We start from the raw sequence: 26719 nt of genomic DNA on the forward strand, positions 1-26719 counted from the left end.
CTGCCTTCGGACAGTGGTGGCTTTTGGGAGTAAACACTACTAAGATAGATGGAAGTTGAGGCACTTCCATTTGTTTTGTCTTCACAAGCAGTAGCCTATCTACAAAATCTAGCTCTACTCAGAAAGGATAAACAGCCTTTTCAAGAGTGTAATACAGTGATACTTCCAGTTGCGGACAGGATCCGTTCCAGAGGTCCGGCTGGATCCCGACGTTTTCGCAACCGGAGAGATCGCTTCTGCGCACACACGCACAGTGGTAGAGTGCTTCTGCGCATGTGGCAAAATCCCAGAAATATACTTCCGGGTTTACCGCTTACGTATCCCAAAGTTTACGTAACCGGAGGGATACGTAACTGCAGGTACGACTGTATTTTTAAATCTTTTTTTTAAAAAATGAGAAAAATGTTAAACTGTTAAATTGTTCAGCCTCAAAGTATACTCTGGTTGGAATTACATGCCTGTTAATGGATTAACTACAGAGCAAGCAGGAACTCATTCCAAAATACATTCCTGGAGGTATCCCTAATTCTATATTTGCTAGAAATTTTTCTAAATGCACATGAACCAAAAGCAGCTAAGACAAACGTGTTAGGATGCTGATATCTGCCTATACTTAGGGGATTTGCCGCTTAAGATTACCAGCACTTTCCCATTTCATTTTGAACAATATGCAGTTATCATAGGGCAGAACCTATGGAAATGATTACTTTTCAAAGGCTTCCCTAGTAGGCTACCAAAAGAGGGGAAGAAGCAATAACATGCATGTTCCACTGTCTTTCTGAAAATTATGACTAGCATTCCACACTGGTGCTCCAGGGAGTGGGAACAGCTTCTGTTCACAGAACAAAAGGCTGCTTTCCATTCACAATATTGAATGCCACCCCATTGTCACGAACTGTAAACTTTAGCTTTGTCCTTGGCTACTAGGAGAGAACCCGCATTGCAAATAATGCTAACATACAGATAAAATAGAACATTTGTCTGCAGGAGGACTGTTTGGAGAATACAAACTAAAGCAACAGGAAAAAAGGATTCAAAATCTAGTGTTTTGCCAAGGAACAGGGTATGATTTAACACTGGAAAGACCAGACACGAAATGTACTAATAAAATTGTGAAAGTTACAACTTTAAAAAAGGGGTAGCTGAATATTTCAACAACAGTAAAAGGCATCAAGAAAGTATATATTGTCCAATGGTAAGAAATTCTCATCCAGTTCAAGCTCTTTAGCCCTTTATCAGTGAGTGGTCTAACCTAAGTATAATGAGGGGTACCTAGGCCACTCTGGAAGCTGTTTTAGATGAGGAGAAGGTCTACATAAATAACTAAATGCCTGGATTGTTGTGTGTTTAGAATTTCCATTATTTAAAAAGGTCAAAAAGGCAATCCACGGTGTGTAGGTGCATGCGTTTGTGTAATCCAGTTGTAGTCAGGTGATCCAGCCCAGATTAACATGCCGTCACTGAATTCAGAACTCCCCCCAAAAAGGAGTGCTTTTACTGTGCTGGCCTACTGACTTTGGAAAAACCTGCATTTAAACAGAAGGGCTGCAAGACATTTTTGTTGTTGTTGCAAACATTTCATAATTTTAGTACTTTATGGGCTGTGAACTGCCTCGGGATCTTATGATGAAGGGTGGCATATAAATCTAATAAATAAATAAATAAATAGATAAATAAATAAATATAAAAAATTATATGACTGCATCTTATTGTGCTGTTTAATAGCACTCTCACTTTGAAGGCTGAAAAGATGTCTATAAATATTGAAAATTAATAAATGTGGTACCTTTAGGTTGAAAACCTAATAAAAATGTAGAGGTGAAGAATTATTCCATAGTTGGATTGACTTGACTTCACCATTCTTTTTACAATACATTGTCATAAAATTTGTATTTTCAAGATGGGACAAGAAAGGAATCCAGTGTGTATTTAGGTCTAGTTCATTCCAATGACAGATGCAATAGTAAAACTGTTCTTAGAGTGTATCACTTCAAATTACAGCTAGGAATAGAGTTACATGGTCAAATGTAATTTCTCCAGGGGGGGAAACATACTTGCACAAACAAATTTAGCATATTGGGAAAAGGCTAAGCTACAATCTGTTTTTATGACAACTAGATCTTCATACATAGTTCAAAAAACCCATGAATTAACAACAGTGAACCATGCAATTGCCTGCCCAAAGTCTGAAGGAACTAAGACACTAATTGCATAAACTAGGATCTAGCAACACAAATAATTATGTCTTACCTGGTGAGCCGTTTAGGTTGAGGTCGCTCACCAAATTTCCTGTAAGCAGAAAAACACACAAAACAGTCATTTGTAACATTTCTTACTCATATCTTCCTCCAAAGTATACATGTGCAGATTGCAGTTTCAATCTGTCCACCTAACAGAGTATATGAACTTTTAACTCGACCTGCAAGCCTAACAGAGCAGCACAATCCTGCTAAAGAAGTGTTTAAAATATGCAGTTCTTTACGCTTTCCTGAGTCTCTCCAAACTTTAAAGCACTATTAAAAATGGCAGATCTAACTTTTTCCGGTTAAGCCATTCATTATAGCATGGATGTGCTATGCAGCATAAGTTGTTTTTTTTAAGACATATGAAAATTCACATTGTTAATCATTTTTTTAAAATTGTGCTTTCTCGATGAATAAAAGAAATCAAAATTTTATGCCTGTTAACATCAGTTAGCAGTTCAAAAAATAGTAACTGCAGTAGAAGAAAACCCAGGACTCAGCTACATTAGTAAAAAAAAGTGATTTGAATGCATTATAAACATGCAACACCAGATGACACCAGAGAGCACAAACCTTTCTATAGTGTTTTTACATAGGGTTTTTCTTTTCTTTTCTTTTCTTTTCTTTTGTTATAACGATTTACTTTCTGACTTATTTATAGCGGGGGTTTCCCCCCTGTGTGTAGAACCACCTCCAGATGCATGACTATTATCACACTATGGCAACAGAACAAACAAACCCCAAGACCAAATTTATACGAAAAATTATTGGGAAAACCTGTTTTCAATACATGGAATAAATAAAATTTACAGAAATTCCTTTGCATTAACAAATCCATATCAGAAAAGTAAAGAGCACGAGAAATAAAAAGGAGAATATTTGCTTCACTCCGTAAGCAAGCAAGCAAATGTATGGAACTGTCACTTTGTTCCTTCCTTCACATGAGCAGGCAAGTACCGTATTTTTCGCCCTATAGGACGCACCGTCCCATAAGGCGCACCTAGTTTTTTTGGGGGGAAATAAAGGGGAAAAATTTATTCCCCCCCCCAGGCGCGGGGCTGGGGCGGGGGAGGCCCGAGCTTCCCCCGACCCCAGTCCCCAAACAGGCAGCTCTCTGCAAGCCATGGGAGCCCAGGGCTGGCTCCTGCTGCTTGCGGAGAGGTCCGCGAAGCCTGGACGCGCTGAGCTCAGCGCGCGCAGGCTTCGGCATGCAAGCAACTCTCCGCAAGCGGCGGGAGCGCTCCGCCGCTTGCGGAGAGGTCCGCGAAGCCTGGAGAGTGAGAGGGGTCGATGCGCACTGACCCCTCTCGCTCTCCAGGCTTCAGCGAAAGCCTGCATTCGCCCCATAGGACACACACACATTTCCCCTTCATTTTTTGAGGGGAAAAAGTGCGTCCTATAGGGCGAAAAATACGGTAACTCAGAAAGCCATGACCCATAGCTTTCCACTACGTCCAAAGCAGGAAAATGTGGTTAATGGCTGCCAGACATGGAGGCCCTGGCTCTTTTTATTTATAACCAGTGCTAGAAACTAAAGACATATAAGCTAGGTATAAAATTGCTCCTTAAAATAGGGTTACAGTCACCAAAACGGATTGTATATTTGCCATTTTTGGATGAGATGGCTCAAATATCAAATTTCTCAATACAAGGTTTGGGTTTCTGAAATTCATTCTGATTGTACAGATAAAACATAACAGGATTCTACAGGATGTGTTGCTAGTGTGTGAAAACAGTTAAGATTCAAGGATCCCCAGGCATGCACCTTCAAATGGTGGAGACTTCAGGCACCATCCTGGCACCCAGGCATCTTCACTTGGTCACAAGTGTCTGAAAGCCAGGTGCAAAATGCACCTGTCACCTTTTGAACACTGTTTATAACTATTAACCAAGTTGACCATGCTTTGGCTAACAGAGGTTCCTGGCTATTAACCAACTTGACCATGCTTTGGCTAACAGAGGTTCCTGGCTTATTTGCTAGCTTGAGTGAAGGACGATGGTAAACAGGTGTGTGGTGTTGCAACCTGTTTATATCTTGGCTTCAAATATAAGATTTGATTGTCTGAATGCAGCCAATTATAGCCTCTGTTAAATCTTCAACTTTCCCTGTCATTAGGGTGTTTATTCATCCTTATTCAGTGACTGCTGCTGCACCCTGGGCTCTGTCAGTCTTAATATCTGTGAACTAATTCCTGTATGTCAGCTATAATCCAATCTTTCTTAAGAAAAGCCTGTAACTTAACAAAAAGAAGATTATGGGGAATATTAAACACTAGTCCTACTCAGAGCAGACCCACTGAAGTTAATGGACATGACTTAGGTTCATTAATTTCAATCTGTCTATTCTGCATAAGACTTAATACAACCCTATGCCTCGAACATTTAATTCTCAATCTCACTGAATTTTCAGAGAGCGAGTGTTCAGAAAGAGTTCTGGTGTAGATCTGGATAGATATTTCTTACTCATAAAGGTTCACAGTTAAGGAAGCTTATGACTTATTATAGCTTAAATAATATATAATATATTATACCTTAATATAATATATTATATATTATGACTTATTATTGCTTAAACTGAATCCCAACATTTAAATATTAAGTGCATTCTACAACTATAGTCTGATCCAAATTTTAAATATCCTTTAAAAGGTGGTGTTCGTCTTATGGGATTCTTGTTAATTTTAAGATATATCCTGGATCAAAATGTATTTTCTCTTCCTTTCATTAATGCTTCTATAGTAACATAGTTTTCATTCTTCAATCAGCTTTCTCTCTCCTTTCACTCAAGCAGTCTACCTTTGAGGCTGAAGATTGTGTTCAGCTTTTAATAGTTTGTTTCCTAGTCTTAAATTTGCTCAGATGAAGTTTTATTTTCTAATTCTCTCCCTTTCATCCAATTTCATTTGCTGCCTCCTTTCTCTCACACATAACTATTCTTCCACACCTTTTCTCTCTCTTCAACATCTCCTAAGGGGCTCTGGCCTTGGAAGCTTTTAATTTAATAATAAAAAAATTGTACTCTGTTGAAAGTTTTCCCTTGATGATCCTATTAGACAGTTATTTCTACCTTTTGGGTCATATTTCAATCACCTATTTGTCTCTGAGCTTTATATAGACATCGTTAATTCTAATAAATCAGTTCATAATTCAGATTTTTGACAACCAAGACAAATAATGCAGTTCTAATCAACTACATAAATTAAAACTAGAACTCTCTTAAATTAGCAATTTTAATGACTCCTCCATTTTCATGCATAATGAACTGATCAATTTCCTGACATTTTCTTAACCAAGTAAAAATTGGGAAAATAAAGTGTAAATTCAATTATCTTTATATAAATAATATGTATCCTACCAATTAATCTGTTACTCGTATCATAGGATTCCTATGTACTTAAATACCACGAAACTCCAAAAATTATCTGTGGTGAAATAATCTATATATGCATACAATATGCAGACATACACCAGCTCAACATATTGACAGAACTTACTTCTACAACTTGCAGTCCAGTGTGCTAGAGACCACCTGTGTTAAAACGTACTTCTATAACGTTTGTATTTTTGATAATTTCTTGCAAACAGTTCTGACTGACTGAGTTAAAAATCAGTCCAAATATTTTGGCTACCTCACCTACTCATTGTGACAAACAGATGACCTAAATAAATAAATAAATTTCCAGTTCACCAAAGCTTTCCAACTTGGTCGCCTGAAGGTAATACACAAGTAATCTGGAAAGTATCTTTGTCATCTCTAAACAGTGTACAAAAAAGAAGCAACAACAGACAATTTAAACAAAACATTATAAGAATACAGTTACATATTTTAAGTTACATTAATAAAAAGTTGCCAATATATAAAAATCAGTATCAGTTCATTTTCCTTCTGATACAACCATCCCCCCAGTTTTACCAAGGGTCTAAACAAACTTTCAGCTCACCCACAAAAGTCTCACAATGAGAAGAGTTCCTGCAAACAGCAGACATTACCCTAGTCTCTTACTCTAGACTTGCTTTTTACAGGAAGGCCCAAGGTGGATGGCAGTTCCTTAGGCTGCCCACAACTGTGTCCTATTCAGCTGCACCCAGTTCTAGGTGCATAAAGTTTGCTGAGATTCCCAGGGGGTCCAAAGGATGGAGAAAGGGGCCCTCTCCACTCACAGCTCTTTCTTCACCCTCTGCCTTTGCCTCCTCCTTTATCTGCTTTGTGAAAAATAAATGAATGAAGAGTTGTATTTTGATGAACACCAGTGCCTTTGTTTTTTGGATATTAAAAGCCAACACCAGGAAATTACACCCTCTGAATGGAAAGCTGCAAAACCTAGACGGCAAAATAATGACTGCATTGGAAAGATTCTTAGTAAAAAGATTCCAGAAATTATTGATTGATATTGTTTGCATATTCCACCGCAAGTCACTTCAAACAGGGCACTGCAAAGATGCATACGACTGATTCACACAACCATACTTAAATGGTAACTGTATTATGCTCATTAACATGCCACGTTTCATATAGAGAGCATATGAAGTGTGGTAATGAGTTCAGATATCATGTAAATGCCTCCTACACATTTAACATCACATGTGACACAAGCATTTGCAAATATATACCAATGACAAAATATATTATTACAGGCGAGGTGCATATAACCAAAGTCTTGCGTCATGCTTGACATGCAGTAGGCAAGCAAGAACAACCTGGACCCCATTTTTCACAGTATTTTAAAAACTTAAAACAGACATAGTTTCTGCATCTCAGGGAAATTTCAGGAATATTTTCATTCCCCTGTTCAGTTCCAATTGGGAACTATCCCTTCTTTCCCAGCTTGAAGCTTCCCCAAAAATTGTTGACCTCTTGAGAGGTTTCATATCCCACCCATACATATATTTTATATTTTATCTACATAAATCAGACTTGAACAATACGGATAAGCCAACCTGATCTTCCACCACTGCTATTTCAGCCCCAGAAAACAACAGATTGCATACATAGACAGTTATGTTCAGTTTTGTGGGTCAAACATGTATATCTGAGACAAAATTTACAAGAATAATTCCAGGACTAGAAAAATATAACATCTACCCTGGTTATTAGGAAATCTTCTGGAAATTGTTGATACAATGCAACTAATCAGTTGAAATTAATTTCCATAAAGTTTTTTTAAAAAAGAAGAAAGCAAGCTTAAATAGAAAAGCTGGACAAATTTGAAGATTAGAAACAAAATAAATCAAGACAAAGTATTTCAGAAATCTTTCTCTAAGCTGCATCCTTATTTTCAATATTCCAGGATAGCTGACTTTATCATAAGATTACTCTTTTCTGTGTAACCACTGCAATATAGTGGACAATTTTTAATGTTTTTAATGTGGGAATATCTGAAATCAAATCTCTGTTCAGCCATGAAGTTCATTGGTGGCCTTGAGCAACTTATTCCTCAATACCTCATTGAAATTATGTAGGATAAAATGGGAAAGGGGATTGTGAACCTAATGCATTCTACTTAAACGCCTTGGGAAAACGATAGCAAGGCATATCTAATCAAATAACATTGTGTCCATCCACCTGCTTTACTCAACTGATACTTAAAATCAGTAAGGGGAAAAGTGGGTAGTTTGTATACTTTTGGTCCCCACTCTGCACTCAGCTCTCACCTGAAGGAGCGTCTCCACCCCCATTGTTCTGCCCGGACACTGAGGTCCAGTGCCAAGGGCCTTCTGGTGGTTCTCTCGCTGTGAGAAGCCAAGTTACAGGGAACCAGGCAGAGGGCCTTCTCGGTAGTGGCACCCATCCTGTGGAACGCCCTCCCACCAGATGTCAAAGAGAAAAACAACTACAGTATTCCAGACTTTTAGAAGACAGCTGAAGGCAGCCCTGTTTAGGGAAGCTTTTAATGTTTGACCAACTACTGTATTTTAATATTTTGTTGGAAGCCACCCAGAGTGGCTGGGGAAACCCAGCCAGATGGGCGGGGTATAATTTTTTAAAATTATCATCATCATCATCACCTGTGGCTCCTAGAAGCTCTCAGTATGCAAGAGTAACTATACCCCAGGAAACGGCTCCAACTGGCCAGCTAAACCAGGTGAGGGTAACCAATGGGTCTCAAACCCTCAGATAGGATCTTTCCCTGCATGTAAAGACAGACTCTGGTGAACTGAGCAGACAAGACCGAACAGTGGGTCCAATGGTCAAGAAGGCATTTTTTGAATGAGGGAAGTGAGGGGCAGGTGGGGCTTGCCAGACTGGGAAGGTAGCTCATCTAGGAGATGGAAAACTCTGATCCTAAACTTCCGCTGCCTTGCAGGATATCTTCCGAGGAAAGAAAAGGATAATAATAATAATAATAATAATAATAGTAGTAGTAGTAGTAGTAGTAGTAGTAGTAAACCCTACACTAATCTGGAGAAGAGTCTCCAAGATGGCTGGATGGCATCTTGTAGCCCTATTACTAGCAACAACAGGGCCAAGTTGGTGCCAAACATATTGATCTGCTTTCCTTTGGACCACATCAGCGAGGCCAGGACCTCCATACATACTGCCCAGGCTTGCACCCCGTGAAGGTCACTTCAGTGCTGCTAACGCAGCAATTTGACTTCACCCCTGGAGGCGCACTCCATTGCCTCTTGAGACAGAAGGATGCCAAGAACTTTTAAAAAAATCATTTTTGCATTTTAATTTTCCACCCCTTATTTCATTTTCCATGTGCAAATCAAATAACCATAGAATGAATATAGCAGTTTGAACATTGTTAATATGAGAAAACAAGAGTGATGATCAACAGTAAGGCCTTTATTTCAAAAGGCATTTTTGTGCATGACTTGTAAATATGTCTTTTCATCATTTCTTTGTGGTTTCAAGTGAGAGTCAAGAGTTCACTGTTGTGTGATATTAATCAAATACTACACATACTGAGAGAGAAAGCTCTCTGTCTCATTTAAACCACAAAATGTTTTTAAAAATTGGACTACATGCCCATGTCTATCATAAGATCCACTACCATTTCTATTAAACTGCACTAACCTTTCTATGACCATGTCACCTCAGTCATTTTAGAAGTTCATGGACAGGCAAAATGTCACATCACGGCACTATGTAAAGACAAAAGGACAACAACCGCCATGCCCCAGCAAACTTTTACTCTTACTACAAACAAGTTGAAAAGTCCAAGGCTCCATTTACGTAAATGGCTGCTGTTTTCCTGGAGAACATCAATGCAATAGTAGTGTGCTTTTCACCTTTATGTACGATGGTGTGTTTATTTTTTCTCCCATGGTCCAATTTATTTCTAATGCTACATATTCAAAGGCATTCACTCGTGCTTTAGAGAAGTCACTTATTCCTCTGCCTGGCATTTAGAAATTTGCCCAAGAGTTCACAACATGTGGTGGTAATGTCTAAAGTGCCCCAGTGGAATTGATCGTGATCTTCTACAAAACTTAAATATTCTGCAGCAGGCATGGCAACATGGGAAAAGATTAATCAAATGCATAATAGTTTTTAACTTACTGCAAAAGGGAATGGAAAGATTAGCAATTGTCTTTTTGTCTTAACAAATGGTAACTAAAAATTCAAAATAAAAAAGTCTTACACATGCTTGCTTCCCTGTCTCAAAAAGGTGTATTACTTAAGGTTTTAGTAATATGCAGTGTACGCTTGAGCCCAAATGCCCCCCAAATTTTGAAGTCCCATTCACTAGTGGTGAAATGGAGAAGCATTCCCCCAGGTTTTAAGAGATATACAGCAAAGTAACCGCCAATGAGAGAGGTGGGGTTTTTTTTAACCTTTAACAGCTGCAGCAACTTTGTTGTTGTTTACAATATTTTACCACTGGCAGAGGTGGCAGGAATAGCCTAGCTCCAATCTCACTGTCTTACCACAATTGTCTTTTGCCTACTATACCCTGGACCACATTCACATCTGTATGTCTTACAAAATCAAAAGTCACCCAATAAAACTGAACTAGTTGGCCTAGATAACTGAGTTGATTGATCTGCAATAATATTGGCATCAATGATGTGATGAATGTCCTCAAAGTGCCTAGCAAACATGATGCAGTGTGCCTCCAAGGGATGTCCAGGTTGCAAAGGGCCCCAAAACACTTGGAAGTGCTTCACTAGTGGTGGACAAAAACTGCTTCTTCACCTCCTTCATGACACAGAATAGGCAGATAGACAGATAATGTGCTCTTGTTTTTGTTTGATTGAACTTATTAGTCCTTCTCCATCTGCATTCTTGCTGTCTCCCAAACTGCTTCCCTGCCCTCAGCTCAGGTGTATACTAAGGAGCTTAATGGGCTTTACTCGTGGCAAAAGGGCACTTGGGAGCGATTATGCTAACTGCCCAAGTCCTCCATCTATATTCCAGAAAGTAATCAGGACTCTGACAAAAATACCAGCCACACTAGCTGAAAATCCCTCAGAATCCATTAGTCTCTGGGATTGACTATTCTAATAGGTTCCTCCAACCATGGAAGGGATAAAGCAACAAGCTAAACCTTCACAGAATGTGGTCCAGCCATAACAAGGGTGTCAATATAAAATCTACCTTCAGACCACCATCCTTCTGTCCAGGATGTGTTAGGCTGACAACATGTTATAACAGCCCCACAACTGTCACGGGACTCATGAATTTTTCAGCCACCACAGACAAGGCACTCAGCATGGGTGTTGAGGTCCCCCAGGGCAATCATCCCAGCAGTCCTCGACCCCAAATCGGAGACTATGACTCCCAGCTCTGCTAAAGAGACTGGTGAGCAGTGGAGTGGATGATACATTAGGATCCTAATGCTTCCTGAGTATGTAACATAATATACGAACACTCGAAACTGGCACTCAAAGCCAACAGGAAGACTGGAGAGGCAGAATTCTTGTAGAAGACAGCAACTGCTTCTCCCCAACCCTCTAATCTATGCTGATTCTGAAACAAGCACCCAGAAGACCAGAACTGAGAGAGAGCAACTCCATTCAGCTCACTCACCTATATCTTGGTAAAACAGCAACAAAATCCAGCAGATGAAAAAGGAATTTAATCCTAGACAAAGCACCCAGTGAATTACTCTAATAACTACTTCAATTTTTTTTTTAAAGTGGCAGTAGGAGTTCCAGTGAACTCCAAAAGCTTTGCCACCTCATTCATGCTACAATTCAGCCCAAGGCAGAGAGCGCACACTGCTCCAACCAGAAACAATTACATTTTTTCAAGACAAAGCACCCAAGTTAATCTAATAATTCATCTACACTCAAGTCATGACCGAAAAAAGTAAATGAATGTTTGAATGAAATAATTAAAATTGGTCTGAAGTGGTAGTACTTGTATAAGCAAACCAATATATCCGATAATAATTTCATGGATTTCTAATCCATGTTGTTCACCCAGATAAATATTTTTAAATTCCAGAAACGTTTAAAATGACAATACTTATTTATTTTCCCATATTCAACTTTTGCTGTAGGTAACAGCCTTCAGCACATAAAGGTAAATGGACCAATAATGACATGCCATGCTCAGTAATTCTAAATTCATTCAAAATATTGTGTTAAACAGTGGCAATATCAGAGCTCTTCTCTTTAGCTTCCCCCACCCCCACCTGTCAACACACTTCCCGCAACTTTCCTGAATGCAGTATCATTCTAGGAATTTCGGGGGTGGGGGGTGGGGACAAGCTTTCACAAATAAGCAAGTGGCTAATGCATCCAGGACTTTCTGAAGAAGGAAACTAGCAGCCACCACCTGCCAGCTACTGAGAGGAGCTCCACTTGTAGCAACTTGTAGCTGCAAAGTTTTTTTTAAGCTAAAGAAAAAGGATCCACAGCAGCTGAAATGTTTCCACAAAATTCACCATTTTCTATGGAGCACAGAAATGGGGCGGCACTTGTGCTTAACCCTACCCCTTCCCTCCCTGGGCGCAGTACACCATTCTGATCAGCTGTTAATCACCTGCTTCCTACACCTTGTTGCTGTACCCAGCTGACTGGAAACCCAGGAATTGCATAGCAACAAGCAGTCACTAAGTGCAGCTGGAACAAGACAGCACATGTCTCTATCTAAATGAGGGGTTAATGTCAACCCAGACAGAAAGGAAGGGGATTCCTGTCTAAAAACAAAACGCCAGCTGTCCAGGGATGTCTTAACACATGTTGCTGGCTGAAATTAATTGGAAATCAAAGAATCATACAATCATAGAGTTGGAAGGGATCCTCAGGACCATGTAGTCCAACCCCCTGTAGTGTAGTAACATACAGCTGTCCCATACAGGGATAAAACATGCAACCTTGGCATTACAGTATCAGTACCACTCTTTAACCAACTGAGCTATCCAGGCACAGGCCCCATCCTAGGACCAATACTTTAAACAAAAAATTCTAAACCAGACAGACAGACACTAATTCCTGACTTCATCTACCTGGGACCTCCCCAGTACCACCTGAAGCAGGTCATTTAACCTTGCTGCATGACTAATCCAGCATTGGAGCAGCTCATCCTCTCACCCGAATCCAAATATTTCACTAAGCTCTTAAAAGTGCTTGGAAACCTAACAGGTTTCCTGTGGTCGTGGTGGTGCAGTAATGTAATATTATAGAAAGGAATTTGCTACCAACCACTGTCAGATGCAGAAAGCCAAGAAAAGTGCAATGTGTTGCCAGATGGGGGAGCTTAGACACCAAAGGAAGACAGAATATCAGCAAAAGCAAGCTCCAATAAAAACCAAATTTTTTTTTAACCTAAGCCTGTTTAACTTATTCTTCAAGATCCCACTACAGAAATGATTATAAATATTTTCCTAGCACTTTCAGAATAGTATTTAAAAATAAATAAATTTATTGTTAGTCACTCCAAGGCCTCTTAAGACATGAAGACAGTAGCAATTTAAAAAAATTAAGTCCATTATGGCAAATAAAAGCCACCCAGAACAACTTGAGAGTGGGTCTAAGGAGTGATTGATTCTCTATGATGAAAAGGGTGCAGCCAATTGCTCTGGAGATGGTGAGGCTCCTTCTCAGGAGGTCCTACATGGATATAGTGATATTAGGTAACTACCACACAGTCAAAAATGTCCCTTATGGGAGCAAGATGATTGAGAAGGTAGTAATTAGTCAGTCCCAGGTGTGTCTGGATGAAGCAGATTATCTAGACCCATTTCATTCTGGCTTCAGGCCTAGGTTCAGAATGGAAATGGCCTCGGTCACCCCGCTTGGTGACCTTTTTATCAGGAGAGTGAGACCGTGCTAGTTCTCCTTGACTTCTCATCAGCCTTTGAAAGAACCAACCATAATATTGACTGGCATGAGTTCTGTGGATTAGGAGCTAGAGGCACCACAATACAGGGCTCTACTCTTTTTACCTGCAGGACCAGTACCAGACTGTAGCAGCTCAGCTCCCCAGCACTTGTGCTGTTGGATTCCATAGGGTACTATTTTGTCCCCAATGCTTTTTAAAGTTTGACATCCCGGGATCTGAAGTACTATGTCATCAGTAAAAACATAAAGGTAAAGGACCCCTGCATGGTTAAGTCCAGTCAAATGTGACTATGGGGTTGGGTCGCTCATCTCGCTTTCAGGCTGAGGGACCAGGCGTTTGTCCACAGACAGCTTTCCAGGTCATGTGGCCAGCAAGACTAAATTGCTTCTGGTGCAACAGAACACCATGATGGAAACCAGAGCACACAAAAATGCTGTTTACCTTCCCACCGCAGAGGTACCTATTTATCTACTTGCACTGGCATGCTTTTGAACTGCTGGGTTGGTGGGAGCTGGGACAGAGCAACGGGAGCACACGCTTGCGGGGATTCAAACCACCGACTTTCTGATCAGCAATCCCAAGAGGCTCAGTGGTTTAGACCACAGCACCACCTGCATCTGGAGTTGGGTAGAGTGCCCTTTCTGGACTGAGTTGTACTCACCGTGAAGGAGCAGGTAAATAGCTCTTGGCAAAACATTGCTATCACTTGAAGCCCAGATAGCGTCAAGGACTGCATATGTCCTTGAAGCCCAGATGGCAAGGACTGTATATGTCCAGCTCTGACTTGTTCCCCAGCTACAGTTGCTCCTGGACTTTGATAGCTCAGCTATGTTAATACATACTCTGGTAACCTCTCATTTAAACTACTGCAATGTGCTCTTTGTGAGACTTTCCTTGAAGTCTGTCCAGAAGCTGCAAGTGGTGCAGAAGAGGCTGCTGACTGCCTATTTGATACCTGAACTGTCTGCCTATTTGCTACTGAGTCAAATTTAAGGTACTAACATTTGTCTATAAAATTCTATACAGCTCCCCTAGTACCTACCAACCAATGGCTTAAGATCTGGAAGAGACCCTACCCAATAGTTCTATTTACAGCTATTTTCTGCAGTGTAGTTATGAAGAGCAGGGCTTATCTGTTGTGGCACAAAAGGTATGGAATTCCTTCTCCATGGGGATAAGATTGTTCCTTATGCTAGCTGATTTTAGGCATCATATTGTGATGCATTAGTATTCTTAGGCTTATCGAAATGATTACTCAAAGAGCTAGGCTGCTGCTGAATTATTATATTTTTAGTAACCTCCCAATATTCTGACCCTTGTTCTATTAATATTTTTGGTTTTATGATTTTCTTGTATTAAAGTGTTATTTTAATGGATTGGTGTGTACCATCCCAGGTACACACCTGGAACCCTCTAATTTCTACAGCTTGTATTTAAAAACAGAGCAATGTGATAATCAGTAATTGAGAGTTGACATCCAGGTTCTACCATCCAATTATGACCAAAATCCTAAGGTTTCTTAGCTCCTGGGCATATTTCCACTCTTGCAACATAAAGTAATATTAATGTTGTACATATAATGGAATGTTTCAGAAACCTAATTAGCTAACACACTTCTTCAAAGACACACAACAGGCACGTTTTAAAGTGATGGTTTTAAATTAAAAAGCTCTAAATAGCTTGTGCACTTTATACTTATAAGCATACTTCTTGCCCCAGTGTCTTAGAGTGATCACTACTTCAACATGGCACAAGGCAATACAGAAGAGTAATTTTTTTAAGGATTGCTTCACAATGGTGAATACATTTATTAGTACAAATTCTGAACAGTAAATTAGAGAGAGCATGTTTCCTGCCGGTTTTATGTGGTGTAACCTGCCTGAGCATTCCAGAAGCTATTTAAGTCAAACCCTGAAGAGCTTTCCATAGCAGGTTACAAAACCTAGTCTCTAGTCACCAACTAAGATTACCAATCCAAAGAACAAGACAAAAGAAATAATAGTTCATTATGACAACACCTGCCAATCTAAATCACCAATGACAACAATAACTAGAAGCAGCAGAACAGGCAAGGTGATGTTAATTGTGTTTATGAATTACCAATCCACTTTTAAGTGCCCGAGATGATGTGCAACAATACACAAGAACGTATAACACTTGAGTTCAAAAACTTTGTTCCAACAGCTGCCACCTTGCTCCTCAGATGCTAATGAAAAGCATACATAAACACTCTTGCCTGCTCCATTCATACCCCTCTCTTTAATCAGGTAATCTAACAGTCTGTTCTGTTCTCTATTCCCTCAGGAAAGCTTTCCTTATAACGCTTCCTAGTTTTTACAGCATTTAATAAATATAAAAGTTCATAGAGAGCTTTCTAAAATGAATATCATGATAACCAGCATTCTAGGCACATTTTGCGACAAGGAATTTCATTAGCGTGAGCAGTTTCTGAGCTTCGGGCGCAGTACTGTGCCTAAGATTTCAGATTAAAACTGCAGAGTGGAAGGAAAGGAGGATCTTTTTCTGCCTCTCCACTTCCACTCTCTGTAGACTATAGGAGAGACCCTCTTAAGAATATTAGGGAGGTGGACAGAGGAAGCATGGCTTTCTTTTTTTTGCAGTCTTCAGATGAGGACTAGAGCATGTTAAAAATGAATATTAAGATTTTAGCTGTTCATTCATTTTCAGCTTTGTATTCTTGTAAAAGAAGTGTGCCTAGACATTCCATTGTTGCGCCCATAACCTAGGTTTAAGGTGCCATTTAGCTGCTAGCTTTCATATCTCAGTTTCTAACACTGATGATAACCTATAAGATGCATATAAAAGTTACCCAGCTTCATTTGACAATAGTTCAATTGTTTTTTCTAAAGCCTCACTAGATCAGCCACAAACCCATTCCCCTGCTTTTGCTAATTCCTCCCCATTCTGTACTGTTTAATAGAAAGTGGGGAGGGAAGCCTATACCAAATTAACTGTCAAAGCAATGGCTCATGACTTATGCTACTGGGAAGAAGATTTAAGGTCAGAATTTCAAAGGATTATGTAAATATATTTTTGTTCACAAGGTTTTGTTCCAAATGCAGAAGCAAACAGGTAATACTATCATATTTTTCAATGATAAAAATTATCTACATTTGAAGACAGAAAAGGTAATAAGTTTGGTAGTGAGTTTATACTGTGGATCTCACAACTACTGCTGCTATCAAATCCACTCTCTTTAGCACATCATCTTATTTCATTCATTTGTTTTACTGTTATTATATTCAGGAATATATTCAATAGCTGTACAGTGCCTAACACAATAAGATACCAAGTAATCAACACTTGTAGTACTGTACAGCCAATTTCCTAACCATTCCCTTTGAATAAAAAACAGAGGTGCTTATTTGTTTATTCACATTTTTAGCATGACCAACTACAAATCTCAGTGGGTAGCCAAACTTAATTCACAGTCAATTCAACTTGTAATGGGGTTTTATAACAGAAAGAAAATACATGCAAATAAGCTCTGTGCTACCTAACCTCAACTATCAAATAGCAGACACAATAATGATGAAGACTTACTTAGTATTTCTGAAAAATCCTCAGTTTAGGCTCCAATAATTGTCTAGGAAGAAGAGATTCCTAGTTATGAGTCAAGCAATGAAACTCTTTATAAACACCCTGATTCCACGGCACAAAATTAATTCAGTCAGTAAAATACTCTTGATAAATCTTGGTGTGCAAGACAGAATATAAGAAAGGAGGACATTTCTTAGATACACTGAACACAAACCATTATATGCCCTGATAAAGGCTTGCAAACAACCCCACAAAAATTACAAGCCTACCTGCTTGTCTCCACATGGCAGTATAAGTAATCTGTGATGTATCAACAGCCTGAGAAAACACAGAACTACTGATCCAGATTATAGAAGCCTTCTTACCTCTTCACACAAAAGGAATTCATATTTGCCATGTAAGACTTTTTTACAAATGTGGGACAATACTTAAAAGGCTACAAAGCACTATCTACTCTACAAACTTGGCAGTCTCTAAAAAACTATGAGACATTTTTGTATGAGTTTCATATAGATGTGTAAAGGATCAAGTGGCCTATAAATTGGTTAAATAAATAAGAAGAAACCAATGTCTTTTTTTAAAAAAACCTGAACCAAGTCAAGATTTATTTGGGGGGAAGTAAACCAATTTAATACAGTATTCTGATCAGAGAGGCAACTTTTACAAGCAATACATCACAAGTTTACAGCTATAATTTTTTGTTCTAAGCAGTCTCTTACAAGCTTACCAGTATCAAACTTCCATCACTTGGGACATTTAGAAATCTGGTTACTCTTTCAGGTGTTAACTCTTCAAGCACAGTTGACAGAGTCCAGTGCCCTTCATCTCTGTGTGCTGTCACCCCCTCTACCTGTATATATGCACAAGTTGCACTTTTATTTGGGGCAGGTAGTCAACTTGCCTGATGACAGATAGAGGCAAGGAGAAGTAATACTTGCACTCTCATATTATTTCTTTGCTTCCAAATCCCCTTCCACTGAGGAAGCTGTTTCGTTGCTGATAAATGACTGGTGGGCCACTAGAAAAGGAATACAGAAGAGTCCATCCTCAAATACTTTAGAGCAGGAGTGGACAGACTTGAGGTTTGTTGGGTCTACTTTGTTCTCTGTTAGCACCACAAGATCTACTCAAGAGAGCTAGGTGCAAGAGAGACATAGGGTTGTTGTTTTTTTAAAAAATAGGGGGATGCTTCTGAGCACATTCGAAACCTAGGAATTGGTTTTCAGTCCAAAACAACACTGATATTTTAACCCTTTCCTGCAAAAATACATTCCCGGTTACTTTTATTTATTTCAGCAGTCTTAATTTAGCAACTAATTTTTGCTGGTACTCTTAAACAACTGAAAGTACAAAACCCTGACAATCAGTCGAAGATCTACCAGTAGATCTTGATCTACCTTCAGCCCACCCTTGCTTTATAGGATACAGTTGAACGGTTGCCTTAGGAATATTTTGCCGCAGGAACCTCACATTGCAAAGCAGTTTTCTAAGCTTCCAAATGTCCCTCTTCTCTCTGCAACCTGTCCAAGTCCTTCATTGTTGTTTCCACAAGTTTACAGAGGGTACAGTATTCAAACAAACACTGATTAGAAAAAGGTAAAGGGACCCCTGACCGCTAGGTCCAGTCGTGGACGACTCTGGGGTTGCGGTGCTCATCTTGCTTTACTGGCCGAGGGAGCTGGTGTACAGCTTCTGGGTCACGTAGCCAGCATAACTAAGCCACTTCTGGTGAACCAGAGCAGCGCAGAGAAACGCCATTTACCTTCCCACCGGAGCAGTACCTATTTATCTACTTGCACTTTGACGTGCTTTCGAACTGCTAGGTTAGCAGGAGCAGGGATCGAGCAACGGGAGCTCAGCCCGTTGCAGGGATTCGAACCAGCAACCTTCTGATCAGCAAGCCCTAGGCTCTGTGGTTTAGATCACAGTGCCACCCATGTCCCTATAAAAATGTGGTATCACCAAATTAAATCCTTGGATATGAATGCATGCTGTTCATCTTATAAAAGCATGGCAATGACCCCCCCCCCCATATTCCTGCTGGTGTCCATCATCCCTCTTAAATGTGTATCTGCCATGCATTATTTTTCACCGGATGGAATTTCTCCTTAGGTTTCAAAGTAAATTTCAAAGCCTCCCATCAATCAAATTTTCTCCAAATATGTTGCACTGCTGCTTAAGAAAATGATACCTATGTCTCTAATAATGGTCTCAGCATAGCATCTGCACAATAGAAGTGTTACATAAAATATTAAATTATGTATGACAAAGTGCCCAATAATATGTAAGTTATTTTTACAGTGATAAAGCAGCAACTAAGATCCAGCCAGAAGAGGCCCAAAGTGTGAAGACCAGGGTGGGAAAGAAGTCAAATTCTGTCTGCACAAAACAGTAGCTCTCAATTAGCAAGGTACTACTTTTTATGACTTTTCAATATACTGACAGAAGAACATATTCCACAAGATTTTTGATGTTAACTTTGTGTCAGAAATAGATCTAGGAATATTAACATCATAATAATTAACTGTTCAGTGCAATACTCGATACTTATTCAAGCAGAGAACTAGATCCTGAGGAACACATTTACCTTGCCTTCACTTACAAGCAATTTGAATTTGTAACAATCTAAAGGTAGAAGGAACTACTTTTCAGTTCAGAATGTTAGGAGCAATTTATACTCAACAGTTAAAAAGCGTACCCTGAATACATGACCAGAAGAAAAAGAATCTATAAACCACAGAATAGCTGAATCAAATAGTCCAAGCCTACTTTCATCTTGATACCCCGATTCTAAAACCTTAAATAATTTGAACTTTGTAAGAAACAATTCCTGCTTTCTTTGGAGGGGAAGGGAGCAACATATTAGTTGCATACTGTGATACTAAAGCGTATTAGAAAGTGACTTTATTGAAGGACTTTTCTGATATTTTCAATCAAGCTATAAGCACACTAATCTTAAAGACACTTTGTAGAAGTAAATTCCATAATTAATAGAGGTGGTATACTTTCACTTCGCAAATTATAGCGTAAGACTGCAGACACGTTCGGAGTTTGGAACAGGAGATTGTTTCTGTAATGTCTGAACACCAGAAATCTCTATACAACAAATTCCTACCCAATCACCAAAAAGCATCATTTGCTTTCAATGAAATCATGTGACCTAAATGACACCGGCTACCTTGAAGGCTAACTCTAAGCCCCAATGGACTGATGCTGTTGCCAGAAGACAACCCATAACTTAAGTCAAGCACACGTGTGATATGCAGCAGCAACCTTTAATGAAGACTGGAGGGCCTCATGAAGCAACACAAAAAGGCATCATCAGCTTCTGAGACAGAATCACAGAGTCCAACCCCCTGCAGAGCAGGAACCTTTGGCCCACTGTAGGGCTCAAAACCACAACCCTGAGAGTAAGAGTTAGGGCCCCTTCAAGGAAAACCGGAACATGCTCAGTATGTCACTAAGACCCAAAGCTCAACTCACCTAGGGGGACGTTCCCATTAACCGCACACCACAAAGCAAAGATACAGAAGCCTTTGCTTTCAATCCAACCAACTTCACGCAACAACCTGCACTGCACTGCAAGGAAGCTGGGGAAGTTAGTTATGCAATGCAACACAACACACAAGAGGGCAGCTTAACCATGCAGGGCATTGGTGGGGGCTTGAAGTGACAGCTCTCACTTGACGGGGGGGGGGGCTGCGCCTCATTCCAGGCACCACCAACACGAGCACCACGCAAGTGTCAAGGCAACACGATGGAATTCCTCCTTGCATAAGGCAGATGGTAAGATGCACCCCCAAAGTAAAAGCGGTCAAGAGCCGCGCAGGCGTGCCAAGTTCCTCAGAGCCCCTGAAGTGACTTTTACTCTAGAGCAGTGTTTCCCAACCTTGTGCCTCCAGCTGTTTTGGACTACAATTCCCATCATCCCTTGCCACTGGTCTTGCTAGTCAGGGATGATGGGAGTTGTAGTTCAAAAACAGCTGGAGGCACAAGGTTGGGAAACACTGCTCTAGAGCGCTTTCCCCCCCTCCTTTTTTTTGGGGGGGGGTGTTAACACCACTGAGCCGGAGAGACGCAGGACCAGGCAGTTTCCATGTGGGGGGTGTTTTGCCTCTTCTCCCCACAGAAGCCCCCCGCTTCTCCCCACAGCGACGAGCTCCGCGCGTCGAGAAGCGCTTCCCCCACAGCGACGAGGCTCGAGGCGGGACTTTCCCGCCGCCCGGAACCCCGGCCCTTCGAGGGCCCAGGCGACTCGGCCTCCCCACAACCACCAGCACCACCGACCGACCACCAGCACCACCGTTCCGGTTCCCCCGCAAGCGGAGAAGCGGCAGCGGTCGTGAGGAGAAAGGAGACCCCACCCGAATCCGGAGCTCGAGGAACGGGCGGCGGAGGGGCGAGAGCCGGGCAGGCCGGCTGAGGGACGGGAAGGAAACGGGCCCCTGAGGAACTATGTCGAGAGAGCCACCCCCCCCCCCCGCACTCACCCTGTCACAACAGGCGCCATCTTCCACAAACTCTCGCTAAAACTCCTACTCTCGCGAGAAGGGGGCCGAGGTAGCCGTCGCGCGCGCCTCCCCGCGGAAATCAGCAGCGCGCACGCGCGCGGGGGGGGGGGGAGAGGACAAGCTTATCGCAACAGCGAAGGATCGAAAGGGGGCAGGGCGTGCGGGAAACCCCGCCCACTCGCTCACGTCACTTACGCACACACACACACACTGACGGGGTCTGTGTCGCTCTCCCGTCTCAGAAGTCAGACACAACAGGCGTGGGAACTCGGCCCGAAGACTCGCGAGAGCTCTTCGAGGGAAGCGGAGAAAGGATATCGCGAGAAGGGGGGTCATAGGAAGAGGGAGGGGCAGGAGGGGGATTCCCTTTACGCCTGACCGAGCGAGCGCAGAGGCTTCGGCGTGGGAGAGAACGGACCGAACCATTCGCGTAGGGCCGCGGGCGAGACCATTTCATTCATTCATTAAAAAAATATATATACTTTTTAGGTTTATAGGATTTCACTGATTTTACAATCATTTTGACATTTCAAAACTTGACCTCCTTCCCCTTCTTTCTGCTGTTCCTTAAATTTATTTTTAATATCTTCTGCATATTCCAAATTAACTTAATTTGCTCATTTATTCATCTTCTTTAAATACATACTCTTATGAAACTGCATGCTATTACAACAATCCTGCAAATGTTCTTATCTGTTTACAATTTATCTGTAAATATTCCATAAACCATTTCCATTCCTTTATAAAAAATATATATATATCTTGATTTATTTTTCTTCTGGCATGTTTGCCATTTCTGCATATTCCATAAGTTTTTGTATCCATTCTTTGCTGGGACTTCTGCTTCTTTCCATTTTGCGGCAAGTAGCATTCTTGACGCTGTAGTCACATACATGAATAAGTTTTTATACAATTTTGGTAGTTCTGTCCCTATAATTTCCAAAAGAAAAGCTTCTGGGGTTGTTGTTGTTTTTTTACAAACATTATTTTAAACATCCTTTTCATTTCATTATATATCATTTCCCAGTAAGCTTTAATCTTACTAAAAGACCACCACATATGATAAAAAGAACCTTCTTTCCCTTTACATTTCCAACACTTGTTTGATTTAGATTTATACATTTTTGCCAATTTACTCATTGTTAGATACCATCAATGTATTGTTTTCATATAATTTTCTCTTAGACCATAACATGCTGTAAATTTTATATCTGCATGTTCCACATTCGTTCCCATGCTTCCATGTCTATATCGGATGGGACCATTTCAGACAGCATGAAGGGTGGCGAGAAGGAGTGGACTCTGAATTGCGGGCATGGAGGCAGCGGCGTGAGGTGTTTTAGGGAGAGAGAAGGAAGCCAACAACGAATGTGAAGGAGCTTAAATAAACAAAAGGCTCCTTTGTGTGTGTTTCTTAAATGTGCATTTTGCATCCCTCCCCTCAGGTTACCACAGACTACCCCGGTGCATTTTTTAAAAATTGGATTAACTGGTTTTTAATTACATTTGGGTAAGCCTGCATGCGTTGTGCATCATTTGGGTCACTGATGAATTGCCTCTAAGTCATCCTTGTTGGTTGCAATAGGGAGAGTGAGCTCAGTTGGGCGTGGGCAGCGATCCTCAATATCTTCATCTTTGGCAATCACTCCTAGCCGAGTAAGATTGTCTTCCATGAACACAATCTTAACAGCGAGTCCGTAAGTGACTGTGGAGGCCAATTCTGGATCCACACGTCCTTCCACAGTGGGGAAATAGGTTTCTGGCTTGGTGTTGATCTTGGTGAGGGTTTGCTAAACGTACCTTCCTCCTATCAAGTTTCTCCCTTTCATCCTGAGTTCAAGCATCTTCAAAGTCCATGACACCTAGGTAAAGGCTGTTCTCCAATTGGAGCACTAACAGCCAGTGTTTCCCAATTGTCAGTGTTTATACTACATTTTTTTAGATTTGCCTTGAGTCTTTAAACCTCTTTTGTTGACCACCAGCATTACGCTTTCCATTTTTAAGTTCGGAATAGAGTACAGTGGTACCTCGCAAGACGAATGCCTCGTAAGACGAAAAACTCGCAAGACGAAAGAGTTTTTCGTTTTTTGAGTTGCTTTGCAAGACGGATTTCCCTATGGGCTTGCTTCACAAGACGAAAACGTCTTGCAAGTTTGTTTCCTTTGTCTTGCAAGTTTGTTTCCTTTTTCTTGAAACCGTGCATTCAGGGGGTGCAGTTGCGACTTGACTTCGAGGAGCAACTCATAGCACGCGGTGTGGTAGCCTTTTTTGAGGTTTTTGAAGACTTTGGTGATTTTTGAAGCTTTTCCAAAATCTGTGCTTCACAAGACGAAAAAAATCACAAGACGAAAAAACTCGCAGAACGAATTAATTTCGTCTTGCGAGGTACCACTGTAGTTGCTTTGGAAGACGATGCTCAGGCATCCACACAACATGACCAGTCCCACAAAGTAGATGTAGAAGAACCATTGCTTCTTCCAAAAACCCACCCCAAACTCAACTCGCTGGATCATCACCTTGTTGTGAGTGGGCTTGCACGTTCCTATGACCCTTGTGAGCGAAGCCCTTGGGAGTCTCCCAGTAGGGTCACCCAAGGCGGTAAGGTCAAAGGGGAGGAGCTAGACAAAGAATGATCCAAGAAGTCCTCAATTGCAAGATAGGTGGAAGAAAACAAGTGGTATATTACAATGGCTGGTAAGGCAGATGAAGGCTGCAGCAGATAAGAATTTACTAGTTGTCATGATATTCATTCCATTGGACCCTCAATATAATTACCATTTCCACTTAGGCGGAAGGACTTGACTTTCACTTTATTTTGCTATTACTATTATTTTTAGATTTGTTTGCCACCCGTCATTTGAAAACCCTGGGGCTGTTCACAACAGAAAAATACAAAATGAGAACACAGGACACATCGTAAAACAAAAACAAACCAGTAAGCTCCACAAACACATTAAAAAAGCCATAAATGTTCATCAGGCGAACGTCTGGTCGAAGGGAAACCTTTTAGCCTGGCACCTACAGATATATAATGAAGGTACCAGGTGAGCCTCTGGGGAGAAATTTCCCCAAGCTTAAGAGGAGCAGAAAATAACTTTTAATAGTATTAATCAAGGAGAAAGTGAAAGGTGTGTGGGTTTGTGTTTAAATACATTTTTTAAAAATGGGGTTTGCATTCAAGTCTACTATCAATACACTTGTGTTTAAAAAAAAGACACGTTAATTTGTGTAATGTCTGTGGAAAAACTTGTATTTTTCCTATATATGTGAACTGTGCTAAATCCAATCCTATTTATGGCATTGAGTCAAGCTAACCAACCTTGATTTCCCCTCTATTTTAATTTAAGGGTGAGGTTTAAATATATAAAATGAATAAAATGAAGTTTTTCTCGCTCTGTCGAATCTGCATTACTGAAGTTGGTTCCATTCAAGGAACATTTCCTGCATTCAATGGACTTTTGCAAATCCTCTATTTAAAGTTCATGAAACAATCCATAATCCTTTTAAGTTCTCTTTTTGAAAATACGTATCCCTCCCTCTGGGCTCATGCTGCTTCAGTTCAGCTATGAATGGCTTCTGGATTTTTGCCATAAACTGTCTCTAGGTGATAATTTTAAGGGGCCTTTAATTTATGTGTCTTAAATCCAACTGGGAGGAAAACAGGATGGAAAAAAAATAGGTCAGCCTTTAATACATTTCAAACATTCCCCCTCCAACACACACACACACACACACACACACACAAAACTGCTAGCATTTATTCATTTGAACGTTTGCTTGTTATTGAAAAAAGCATTTGCCCTGGAAGAATTTCTCAAACTGCAGGACACACAAAATAAATCTGATGCAAGCCCCAAGTCTTTGTCTGCCATGGAAAGTTCTTGCTGCATTTATGCAGGATTCATTGCTCTTAACTCTTTGAATCAGCCTCAATGGGAAAAGCAGGTAGTAATTCTGCCGTATTGTTATGCTGGGTGTGAGTGGATCATTCAGTCACCCTCAGAGCAGGTGTGCAACCTGGTTACTTGCTTGAAGGTAAGGAACGCAGGTAGCGCTGTGGTCTAAACCACTGAGCCTCTTGCGTTTGCTGATCGGAAGGTCGGCGATTCGAATCCCCGCGACGGGGTGAGCTCCCGTTGCTCTGCCCCAGCTCCTGCCAACCTAGCAGTTCAAAAGCATGCCAAAAAGTGCAAGTAGATAAATAGGTACCACTGCAGCGGGAAGGTAAACGTCTTTTCTGGGCGCTCTGGTTTCTGTTGCGGTGTTTCCGTTGTGACAGACACGGTTTAGTCATTCTGGCTACATGACCCGGAAAGCTTTCTGTGGACAAACGCCGGCTCCCTTGACCTGAAAGCAAGATGAGTACCGCACTCCATAGTTGCCTTTGACTGGACTGAACAGTCCAGGGGTCCTTTTAAAATACTCATTTTACATCCTTAAGATATCAGTGACTTCCCTTCTTCTCTTTCCATGGTTCATTTTACATATCATAAATCCCTGCATATTTTACAAAAAACTATACCATTCAGTATTCCATTATTACATCCATCAAAACTTATTTACACTGTTGAATTTATCTTAATGCTGACTAACGTTTCCCAATCTTCTTTAAACATATGTTCTTCTTGTTCTCTTATTCTATATGTTAAGTATGCAAGTTGAGCATATTCTGTCAACTTGAGTTGCCATTCTTCTTTGGTTAGGACCTCACTCGTTCTCCATATTTGGGCTAACAAAACACAGACCGCAGGAGTAGCATACATAAATAAACTTTTTGGACACCTGGGTATTTCAGCATGAATTCTCCCCAAAAAGAAGTACTCTGAGTTTTTTGGGAAGGTAAAGGTAAAGGGACCCCTGACCATTAGGTGCAGTTGTGGCCAACTGGTTGCGGCGCACACCTCGCTTTTTTGGCTGAGGGAGCCGGTGTACAGCTTCCGGGTCATGTGGCCAGCATGACTAAGCCGCTTCTGATGAACCAGAGCAGCGCACGGAAATGCCGTTTACCTTCCCGCCGTGCTTTCAAACTGCTAGGTTGGCAGCAGCAGGGACCGAGCAACAGGAGCTCACCCCGTCACAGGGATTCGAACCGCCGACCTTCTGATCGGCAAGTCCTAGGCTCTGTGGTTTAACCCACAGCACCACCCGCGTCCCTTTTTGAGAAG

At 40.9% G+C, this 26719-nt stretch overlaps 1 protein-coding gene across 7 annotated transcripts in view; it reads right to left on the reverse strand.

Annotated features, from left to right (window-relative positions):
- Window positions 1-26719, reverse strand: part of RBPJ (recombination signal binding protein for immunoglobulin kappa J region) — an 88941-nt gene that overhangs the window by 17943 nt on the left and 44279 nt on the right. For 3 of the 7 annotated variants that reach the window (XM_079989783.1, XM_079989785.1, XM_079989780.1), the window contains one exon: window positions 2251-2289. Coding sequence is in view for 2 of the 7 variants with exons in the window: in XM_079989780.1 (XP_079845906.1) it covers window positions 2251-2289 (39 nt within the window). In the remaining 5 variants the exon portion in view is untranslated. Of the gene's footprint in view, window positions 1-2250; window positions 2290-17046; window positions 17090-17770; window positions 18047-21407; window positions 21468-21533; window positions 21645-26719 lie in introns of those variants that run through there. The other 4 variants (XM_079989782.1, XM_079989781.1, XM_079989779.1 and 1 more) reach the window with 4 other exon arrangements.

The sequence above is a fragment of the Podarcis cretensis genome, assembly GCF_951804945.1.
Source record: "Podarcis cretensis genome assembly, chromosome: 9".
NCBI classification, from domain to species: Eukaryota; Metazoa; Chordata; class Lepidosauria; order Squamata; family Lacertidae; genus Podarcis; species Podarcis cretensis.